Below are 10,702 nucleotides of genomic sequence, written 5' to 3'. Positions count from 1 at the left end.
CACCGCGCCGAGCTCGAGGAGAATAACCTCCCTTATGCTCACTTTGGGCGGCGTGACGAGGAGGGCCTTCCCACCATCGTGCCGTACGTCTGCCCCCTCGGACGCCACGCTGCCCAAATGGAGTTCATCCTCGGCAAGACCCAGAACAGTCTCGATATCAGCCGGATGGAACAGGAGATGCTGAAGCATGAGCTGGACGAGACCAAGACGGACCTTGAGGAGATGAGGAGGAGAGCTCGTCGCCAGCGGAAGCTCAAGCTTCGGGCAAGAGAGGCCAAGTACATGCTTAAGGTGAAGGTGGCACACCTTAAGAAGGCACTCCGCGAGGCTGAAACTAAGATAGAGGAGCTGGAGGATGATGGCGAGGACCTTCGTAAGGAGAATGCTGCCCTCCTTAGTGACGATGATGACTATATGGACGAAGAAGGTTATGATTGGAACAACCCGAGCGAGGAAGATGAGGATGACCAGAACTTCATCAATGATGAGCCAGAAGAGCCAGCACCCTCTACCCCTCGCGAGTCGTCCGAGGAGGAAGACCCCGAGGAGCCGCCGTTTGAGGAGCCGCCGACCAAGGATGACACCATCATCCTTGACGACGACTAGTTTGAGCGCTTGCACCATCGCTAGTTATGTATGATGTCCCTTATGTAATCGTGTAGAACGATGTTGGTCCTATGGTGACCTTGATGTGGTGAACTTTGATCTTTTGGTGATGACTATGTTATGATGATGGTTGCTTTTGGTTTCATGCTTTCTTTATCTTTCGAGTTTTTCAACAAGTTTTTATGCATCATGACACCCCTCCCCCTTAGAAAGAACTCGCCTATCAAAATTGTTCCCTTTTGTCTCATGTCTTCATCTCATCAGATGGTTGACACTCGCCCCAGAGCGCACCAGAATGACCCTCCACCCCCACCTGAACCCAACATGGCTCAAATCCTTCGTATCCTTATGGAAGACCGCCAGGCCGCCCGCGCTGAAAGTCAAGCAAACATTGCGGCTCTGCAGAATATTGCGCAGCTTGCCGCAGGAAACAACAACAATGGAGGTGATGGTGAAGACGGCCCAAGATCCAAGCTTAGGGACTTCCAGAATACTAATCCACCAGTATTCACCAAGTGCACCGCCCCTCTTGATGCGGACGATTGGCTCCGTACAATCGAGAACAATTTGGAAGTCGCGGCTGTAGGCGAGAATGAGAAGGTGGTTCTTGCAACTCACTTTCTCGCCGGACCTGCAAGAGCTTGCTGGGAGAATATCAAGGCAATGCAAGCTGAAGATCATGTGATCACTTGGGAGGAGTTTACTGCTAAGTTCCGCAAAGCCCATATCCCTTCCGGTTTAATCAAGATCAAGAGAGATGAGTTCTTCAACCTTAAGCAGAACAATGGTAGTGTGATCGACTACCTGGACAAGTTCAACACCTTGGCTAGATATGCACCTCAGGACACAGACACTGATGAGAAGAAGAGGGACCGTTTCCTTAATGGTCTTCATGAGGAGATTCAGAGTATTCTCATGGCCGTTCCTTACCCTGATCTGGAATCTCTGGTGGATGCCGCCATCATGGTGGAGTCAAAGCGCAAGGCAGCCTATGAGACCCGCAAGCGCAAGATGCAGCAGCAGCAGCAGAGTGGACCCAGCAATGCTAGGTTCCGCGGCCAGCCTCCACCAAGGCCGGCGCCCCAGCCTCAGCGAGCACCAACCCCCGCTTATCGCCCCTCCAACAACAACACCAACTGCCAGACTGTGCAGCCTCGTTCTGGAGGAGGAAACTTCAACAACAACCCCTGCAACAACCCGAATGCTCGCCCTCAAGGAGAAGGATGTTTCGCTTGTGGACAGCCTGGACATTTCTCTCGTGAATGCCCCACCAAGATGAACCCGGCTCAACGCCCCAATGCACCAAGACCAAATCAAGGCCAAGCTCGTGCTGCAACCGGGAGGAAGCCCCCACCTAAGAAGCAGGCTAATACTGCTAGAGGACACCTGAATCATGCCAATGCCGAAGAAGCTGAAGAATCTCCTGATATTGTGCTGGGTACGTTCCTAGTCCACTCCACCCCCGCCAAAGTTCTTTTTGATTCCGGTGCATCACATTCCTTTGTTACCGAACCCTTTGTCAAGAAAAGTAAGATGACACCCACCCTAATGGATAGACTCATGTTAGTTCAAATACCTGGATCCACCGCTAAAACTCGCTTATCTTGTAAACAAGTTCCGGTAGAAATCTTAGGTGTCCCCTTCCAAGCCGACCTCATCGTCCTAGGAGCCCAAGGATTGGAAGTAATTCTGGGAATGGATTGGATGACTAAATACCAAGGCCACATTGACTGTGCCCATAAGTCTATCACCTTAACCAATAGTGAAGGGATCCAAATAAAATACACCGCCACTATGCCTTCATCTAAAGCCTTCTCAGAAGCAAAGTGTCGCTGAACCCCCATCGATCTTGTCCCAATCGTTTGTGAGTATCCAGATGTTTTCCCAGAAGAGTTGCCCGGTATGCCCCCTGACAGGGATATCGAGTTCATCATCGAACTTATCCCTGGAACAGCACCCATAGCACAGAGGCCTTACCGCATGAACCCCCAAGAGCTGATTGAACTCAAGAAACAATTGGATGATATGTTGAGTAAAGGTCTAATACGACCTAGTGCCTCGCCATGGGGATCTCCCGTGATATTTGTGGACAAGCGCGACGGTACCATCCGCCTGTGCGTGGATTACCAAAAACTCAATGAGGTGACCATCAAAAATAAATATCCCCTTCCCAAGATCGAAGATTTGTTTGATCAAATGAATGGAGCCCGAGTTTTCTCCAAGATTGACCTCCGTACTGGTTACCATCAGCTCAAAGTACGAGAGTCGGATATCCCCAAAACAGCCTTCACCACCCGTTACGGATTGTTTGAGTACACCGTAATGTCCTTCGGCTTAACCAATGCTCCAGCCTACTTCATGAATCTCATGAACAAAGTCTTCATGGATTATCTCGATAAGTTCGTCGTAGTATTTATCGATGACATCTTAGTCTACTCCAAGAGTGAAGAAGAACATGAAGAGCATCTAAGACTCGTTTTGGGAACCTTGAGAAAGCACCAACTCTATGCTAAATTCAGCAAATGTCAGTTTTGTCTCAAGGAAGTTGGATTTCTTGGCCATGTCCTGTCCGCTGGAGGAGTCTCCATCGACCCCTCTCTCATCAAGTCTATCATGGATCGGAAGCCGCCAACTAACCCAACCGAGGTGAGATCCTTCCTCGGATTGGCAGGCTACTACCGCAAGTTTGTCGAAGGGTTCTCAAGTATCGCCAAGCCCATGACCATGTTGCTCAAGAAGGGTAAGAAATTTGAATGGACAGAACAATGCGAAGCCAGCTTTCAAGAACTCAAGAAGCGTCTTGTGTCTGCCCCTATCCTCACCATGCCTGATGTCACCAAGGACTTTGTAATTTATTGCGACGCTTCCAAGCTCGGACTTGGTAGCATTCTGATGCAAGAAGGGAAGGTTATTGCCTACCTCTCCTGACAGCTGCGGCCACATGAAATGAACTACCCAACCCATGATCTGGAATTAGCCGCCGTAGTCCATGCACTCAAGACTTGGCGTCATTATCTCATCGGAAATCGGTGTGACATTTACACCGACCACAAGAGTCTCAAGTATATATTCACTCAGAGGGAGCTGAATATGCGACAAAGGAGATGGATAGAGCTGATAAAGGACTATGATCTGAGTATTCACTATCACCCTGGGAAGGCGAATGTAGTCGCCGACGCCCTTAGTCGAGAACCATGTTCGCTGAATGCCCGTCTCAAAGTTGAACAACCTATGCTATACCAAGAGTTTGAAGAGTTCGGCCTGGAACTCGTTAGCCATGGTTTTCTAGCCACATTGGAAGTTAAGCCGACCCTCCGGGATCAAATCAGGGAAGCTCAGAAAGGTCATGAGAGTATTGAAGGTATCAAACGCCGTATGGACAAAGAGGAAGTGGCTGGATTTTCCGTGGACGGAGAAGGAATCTTGTGGTACAATGGACGTCTTTGTGTACCAACTATCCCTGAACTGAAGAACCTGATTTTGGAGGAAGCTCATAATACTCCTTACTCCATTCACCCTGGCGGATCAAAGATGTACCAGGATCTCAAGGAGATTTTCTGGTGGCATGGGATGAAGCGCGACATTGCCTTTTTCATCGCTAGGTGTGACGTATGTCAGCGAATCAAGGCAGAACACCAACGCCCGGCAGGTTTGCTTCAGCCATTAGAGGTCCCTGTGTGGAAGTGGGAAGAAGTAGGAATGGATTTCATCACTGGACTTCCCCGATCCAGCCGCGGACATGACTCTATTTGGGTCATAGTGGATCGACTGACTAAAGTCGCTCATTTCCTTCCCGTCAAGACTACTTTCAATGGACATCTCTTGGCAGACCTTTATATCTCTCGGATTGTCAGTCTCCATGGAGTTCCCAAGAGAATTGTATCCGATCGCGGCACACAGTTCACCTCTAGATTCTGGAGCAAGTTACACGAGGCCTTAGGGACCAGGCTCTCTTTCAGCACAGCTTACCACCCACAAACCGGAGGACAGACTGAGAGAGTAAACCAGATTTTAGAGGATATTCTCCGCGCATGTGTTCTAGCCTATGGGACAAAATGGGAAGACTGTCTCCCCTTTCCGGAGTTCTCTTATAATAACAGCTACCAGGCCAGCCTCCAGATGGCACCGTTTGAAGCACTCTATGGGCGCAAGTGTCGCACCCCTCTCAATTGGCCCGAGACTGGAGAAAGTCAAGTGTTCGGGCCTGATATACTTCGAGAAGCGGAGGAACAAGTACAACTCATCCAAGATCGCTTGAAGGCTGCTCAATCTCGCCAGAAGAGCTACGCTGACCCCAAACGCCGAGAAGTGACATTCAACAGCGGAGACTTTGCGTACCTCCGTGTCACCCCTCTCAAAGGAATGCAACGTTTCCATGTCAAGGGCAAGTTGGCACCAAGGTACATTGGTCCTTTCAAGGTCCTTGGTTGCCGCGGAGAAGTCTCATATCAACTGGAGCTACCCGCAGAACTGTCTGAGTTTCACGATGTCTTCCATGTCTCCCAACTCCGGAAATGCCTCCAAGTACCTGACAAGCCCGAGGTCTTCAAGAACATCGACCACCGCTCTATCGACCTAAACCAGGATTTAACATACCGCGAGAAACCACTTCGAATCCTGGAAGAAGCCGTAAGGGTCACTCGGAGAAGAAAGATCAAGTTCTTCAAGGTGCAATGGAGTAACCATTCTGAGGAGGAAGCCACCTGGGAACGGGAGGATTATCTTAGGAGCGAGTTCCCATATCTCTTTAGCTCTTAGATCCGGAATCTCGGGACGAGATTCTTTTAAGGGGGGAAGGTCTGTCACAACCCACTTTTCAAACCCTGCATATTTTCTAGTTTTAAAAAAAATATGGGCCAACAAAAACTTTTCATACATTGCTACCTCTCTGGCCCAAAACCGAGCAGCCCAGCTCGCCCCAAAACCCTAGCCCACGCCCCCACTCTGGAACGCGCGCACGCACGCAGACGACGCGACAGGGCGTCGCCTCGATCGCCTCCCTCGCGCCTCGGAAACCGCGCGACCGCCTCGACTCCCCCGCATGCTGACGCCACCGCGCGGACATCATCACGGCCCCACGCGATGACGCCAGCCCTCGCGCGCTGGTTGGCCGGCGCCACCGCCTGACGCCCGCCCGTTGCCCTGCCTCGCCTATAAAAAGGGTGTCGCGCCCCTCCTCCACCCTCACACACTCCCCACTCCCTTCCCCCACCTCCACAGATGCTCCAGAGAGCGCCCAGGGCGCTGCTCTGGGCTGCTGCTCGCTACTGCACGGCGGAGCCCCGCCCGATCACCGCCAAGGTCACCGAGCCGCCGCCGTCGACACCCCTCTCTCCCTCCTTTTTCTTCACTCACCCCTGGCCAAGCAGCACCTCACCCTGCCCTTCTTTTTCTCCCCAGACCTGCCCGAGGACGTCGCCGCGAAGCCCTGCCCGTGGAGCACCGCGGGAGCGTCGCCGTCGGGAAGAAGCAGGGAGGAGGAGCAGGACGCCGCCCAAGCCGACCCCGCCCCGTTCCGCGACGACCCCGACCCGCCTCGACCCCGCCACCGTGCCTCCGCCGTCGCCGGTAAGCCTGGCCATCCCTGCCCCGCCTCTGCCGGCCGCCTGTGCGTGCCCAGCACCGCGAGATGGAGACGATGGCCCTAGGCCATCCGATCTCCATCCCACGGCTGCATGGGCCATGCAGGCCAGCGTGGCCATGCAGGCCTGGCCCGCTGCGGGCCTCCCCCTTTTTCTTTTAATTTTCTTCTTTATTTCCTCCTGCCGACGTGGCAAATTCTCCTGGGCCGGCCCGTTTCGCACGCAGCACGGCCCAAAAACCCCTTCCCGCCCATTTCCAGTTTGAAAATAAAGTTAACATTTCTGTTTTTGAATTTAAAACCTGTGAACCAAATTGCTTATAACTTGTGATCTAAAATTCGAAATCAAATGAAACCAGTGAAGTTAGAAAGATATTTTCAAGACCTTTCACATGCCACTGACCTCATATTTTTAGGATTTTTATACGAATTTTAGTGTATTAAACTTGCTCTATGTATTCTGCATACTCCACAAAAGTCCTAAAATCATAGAATTAATATTTTTGACTGATTCCAATTGTGATGATCTTGTTTTAATGTTGTCCATCTCAAAAAAATAATATGGGTCCCTGTAAGAAATAATTCTGGTTCGTTTGTAAAAATGGTGTGTCACATGAAATGTTGTTCATTAAAAATTTGTTGTTATTTAATTCCCCCCCCCCCAACCCTTTTTCCTATAAATTTGGCCAATGCATGTTTTTACTTTGATACAACATACACCCCTGCATGCTTTACCTTATACTTTTAAAACTTGATTCTTGAGTTATGTGTTGATTGTATGTTGCCCTTTTATTTTTCGCGACGTTAGATACGAACGTGGGAGAAGCCGAAGGAGAAGATTTTGGAGAAGGTATTGAAGAAGACCAGGGACTAGCCAGCCAAGGCAAGCCATTTACTTTGATCCCTTGTTCTCTATGTTATTGATTGAGATCTTGCCATCCTTGGTCTCTGTTATCACCAGAATTTGACCAAGTCAGAGGTGGGCCGCGATCAAGGTGGACTTGAAGATTATATATTGAAGAATATACGTGAATCGGCCTTTATATCAGCTTTGGGCTAGTTTGCCCGTGTATCTGTAACTTGGTAGGATACGTGTCGATGTAGTTAGATTTGGGCCCGTGCCCGGTTGGGACTATTCCCACAATTAGAGAGTCTACGGACTATAAATATGTATCTAGGGTTTATGAAATAAACAACAACTCACGTTCAACCCAAAACAAACCAATCTCGGCGCATCGCCAACTCCTTCGTCTCGAGGGTTTCTACCAGGTAAGCGACATGCTGCCTAGATCGCATCTTGCGATCTAGGCAGCACAAGCCCCACGTTGTTCATGCGTTGCTCGTACTGAAGCGTCTTTGATGGCGAGCAACGTAGTTATCATAGATGTGTTAGGGTTAGCATAGTTCTTCGTATAATATGCTTACGTAGTGCAACCCTTGCATGTCTAGCCGCCCTCACATCTATCTCAGGTGTGGGGGCGGTGCCCCGCTTGGTCATTATTTAGTAGATCTGATCCGTTACGATTGCTCCTTGTTCTGCAAGGATTAGTTTAACATCTGCAATAGTTAGGCCTTACAAAGGGGTGGAGGATCCAGCGGCACGTAGGGTGGCGTTCGCAAGTCCTAAACAGGATGTTCCGAGGATCAACTTCATGTTGGTTTTTAGGCCTTGTTTAGGGTCGGCTTACGATCACCGTGCGTGGCCGCGAGGCCCAACCTGGAGTAGGATGATCCGATTATGCGGTGAAAACCCTAAATCGTCGTAGATCTCATTAGCTTTATCTTGATCAAGCAGGATCACCATATATTCGTGCACCCCGTACGAATCATGGGTGAATCGGCTCTTTGAGCCGATTCACAGGATAACCTGAGAGCCGATCGAGGCTCGTATTTAATGTTTACGTGTATGCCATGCAGGAAACTAAGCGAGGCATCCCCATCACCTTCCTGGCCAGGTATAGGTCAGGTGGCACGCCCTTGCACTTCGCATCGGACGTGTGACCAGAAGAGCATTGCGGGCCGTCGCTCGGAGGGGTCTCAGCCAGCCGCAGCTCTAGGCTCTTCCCGGCTCTACCGTGTTGACCGTCGCTGCCCGCCGGTGGGTTTTGGCAGTCAACACATTCTGGCACGCCCGGTGGGACACACTTCTACATCAACCACATCGCCATCTACATCTGAGATGGCGGACGGCACGCCAGTCACGTACGATGACTTGACCGAGGAGCTCAAGAAGAAGCATGACGAAATCAAAGCACTCCTCGAAGCCGACCTCATCGGCTCCTTCCACAGGACCCGTTCCCATGGCATCAGATGGAAGGGGTTCTCACCTAACGGTGCACTAGATGGGGTAGACCTCTCTGCCCCGTCGGAGGAACGCACCAGGGGCCTGCGGCAGGAGATCAACTACTTGGTGGCTCACTCGCTATACCGCCACTCTGAAAACTTGGTTAACGTGTTGGAGCGCGTCGCTCTGCGCGTGATCCAGGAGATCATGAGCCACCAGTACTCGCCGTCAGGACCAGCTCTCGGGACGCATCAAGGAGAGTTGCCACTCCAGTCCCGTCCGCCGCTGCCATATGCGTTGGCAGCACCAGCTGAGGTGCCGGCTTCACCGGCATTCGTCGTATACAAGATCGGCGGCGACCCTAGCGACTGCCAGTTCTTGCAGGAGGCACCCAAGGAGATCCCTCACGGGTACATGTGCACGTATGTGCCAGATTGCGGTAACTGGGCTCTCACAAACCAGGCCGCGACATCAGGGGTTTCCGGGAAGACAGGAGGAACGTCAGCGATAGAGCTCGAGAAGCAGACGTGGCTAACAAAATACGCCACCCCGACGAGCCTCCAGAGCGCAGCTCCTGCAGTTGGCTCAGAATCAGAAAAGCAAGCATGGCTGGCTAAGTACGCCACTCCGGCAAATCTTCAGAGTTCCACTCCCACAGCCAGCACCGTGGATCAGATCAGCACGATCCTGAGGGACCAGTTCGGCATGGTGCCGAAAAGAAGGACGATCGGCTATTCCAAGCCGTATCCCGACGACTACGAATTGGTCCCACTACCACCTAAGTATCGGCTCCCTGATTTCTCCAAATTCAGCGGAACGGATGGCTCCAGCTCCATCGAGTATGTAAGCCGATACTTGGCACAGCTTGGAACGGCGTCAGTGTCGGATCCACTACGCGTGAGGTACTTCTCACAGTCCCTCACGGGATCGGCTTTCGGGTGGTACACCTCGTTGCCACCAAACTCGATCCAGACTTGGAAGCAGTTGGAAGAGCAGTTCCACATGCAGTATCACTCAGACGCTGCCGAGTCTGGCCTTGCCGATCTAGCCCAAGTACGTCAGAAGCGTGGAGAAGCCGTAGCAGAATACATCCAGCGCTTCAGAAATCTGAGGAACCGATGTTATTCGGTTCGTGTAACTGAAAAAGAAGCAGTCGAGTTGGCAGCAGCGGGCCTTGCCTCACAAATCAAGGACATGGCCTCCCAAGCAGATTATCCCTCGCTGGCGCACATGGTTCAGAAACTATCAGCATATGAACAGCGCCACCCGGACCTGTACCAAGACAAGTTCAAGCGTGCAGTAGTCCTGGTCGATGCAGAGGAAGACGAAGTTCCTGCGGGAGACCAAGAAGTAGCAGTGGCTGAGTGGACTCGGGGAGGAACCCCCGTGTCCTGCAAATGGGTAAAGCCACCAGGGCCGCCCAGGGGATTTGATTTTGACGTGACCAAAACTGAACAAATCTTCGACCTCCTGCTCAAGGAGAAACAGTTGACGATTCCTGAAGGTCTCAAGTTCCCCACGGCGCAAGAGCTGAACGGAAAGCCGTACTGCAAATACCACAACTCGCTCTCCCATGCCACCAACGACTGCAGGGTGTGGCGTCAGCACATCCAAGCGGCGATAGAGAAGGGGCGTCTAATTTTCAACCAGTACGCCATGAAGGTCGACACCCAACCCTTCCCCGCCGTTAACATGGTGGAAGTCACCTACCCTAAGGGTTGCCAGCCAGGTCCCTCGTTCAGCATCAACATGGTAGGACCTGGGAACCACTCTGGCAAGGATGGAGATGAGGGCAGCTGCTCTCATAACAAGGACACAGAAGAGGCCGCTCCACGCGATCGGCTCCATCATGATGGCAAGCGCTACATCACAGAGGGAGAGGTGAAGAATATAAGATACCAACGACCTCTCTCTGATCACCTCCTCAACAAATATGTGAGTCAGTACGACCAACGCCGACGGTCCAACTATGATGATGAAAGAGATCGTCTGACTAGAGAAGCCAGAAGACATCGTCGGCATGATCGCGATGAGGAGGAGCACGAGCGCCGTGCCACGGACAGGTCAAGGGAGCAAGATGACAACGCCAGACACTGGGACTGCCCTTTCTTCAGACACTGCTGGGATTCAGGAATTAGCCGTTTGCCCACAATCGGCAATTGCCCAGAATGCAACAAGAAGAAGAAGGTGGCAGCCAACGTGTCTGTGTTCGAGCGTTTAGGGCCTCTCCC

The 10,702-nt window shown here is 51.7% G+C and overlaps 1 protein-coding gene across 1 annotated transcript; it reads left to right on the top strand.

The window, feature by feature from the left end:
- The first annotated feature begins 930 nt into the window (after nucleotides 1–930).
- LOC139831828 (uncharacterized) lies at nucleotides 931–3,534 on the top strand. Its single transcript, XM_071821175.1, has 3 exons — nucleotides 931–2,044; nucleotides 2,483–2,748; nucleotides 3,148–3,534. The coding sequence occupies exons 1-3, from the start codon at nucleotides 931–933 to the stop codon at nucleotides 3,532–3,534; spliced, it is 1,767 nt and encodes a 588-aa protein (XP_071677276.1).
- The last annotated feature ends 7,168 nt before the right edge of the window (nucleotides 3,535–10,702 follow it).

Source organism: Lolium perenne, chromosome 5 (assembly GCF_019359855.2).
Source record: "Lolium perenne isolate Kyuss_39 chromosome 5, Kyuss_2.0, whole genome shotgun sequence".
In the NCBI taxonomy this organism is placed as follows: domain Eukaryota; kingdom Viridiplantae; phylum Streptophyta; class Magnoliopsida; order Poales; family Poaceae; genus Lolium; species Lolium perenne.
The sequence above is the reverse complement of the archived record's forward strand: the minus strand, read 5'-3'. Positions and strand labels throughout refer to the sequence as shown.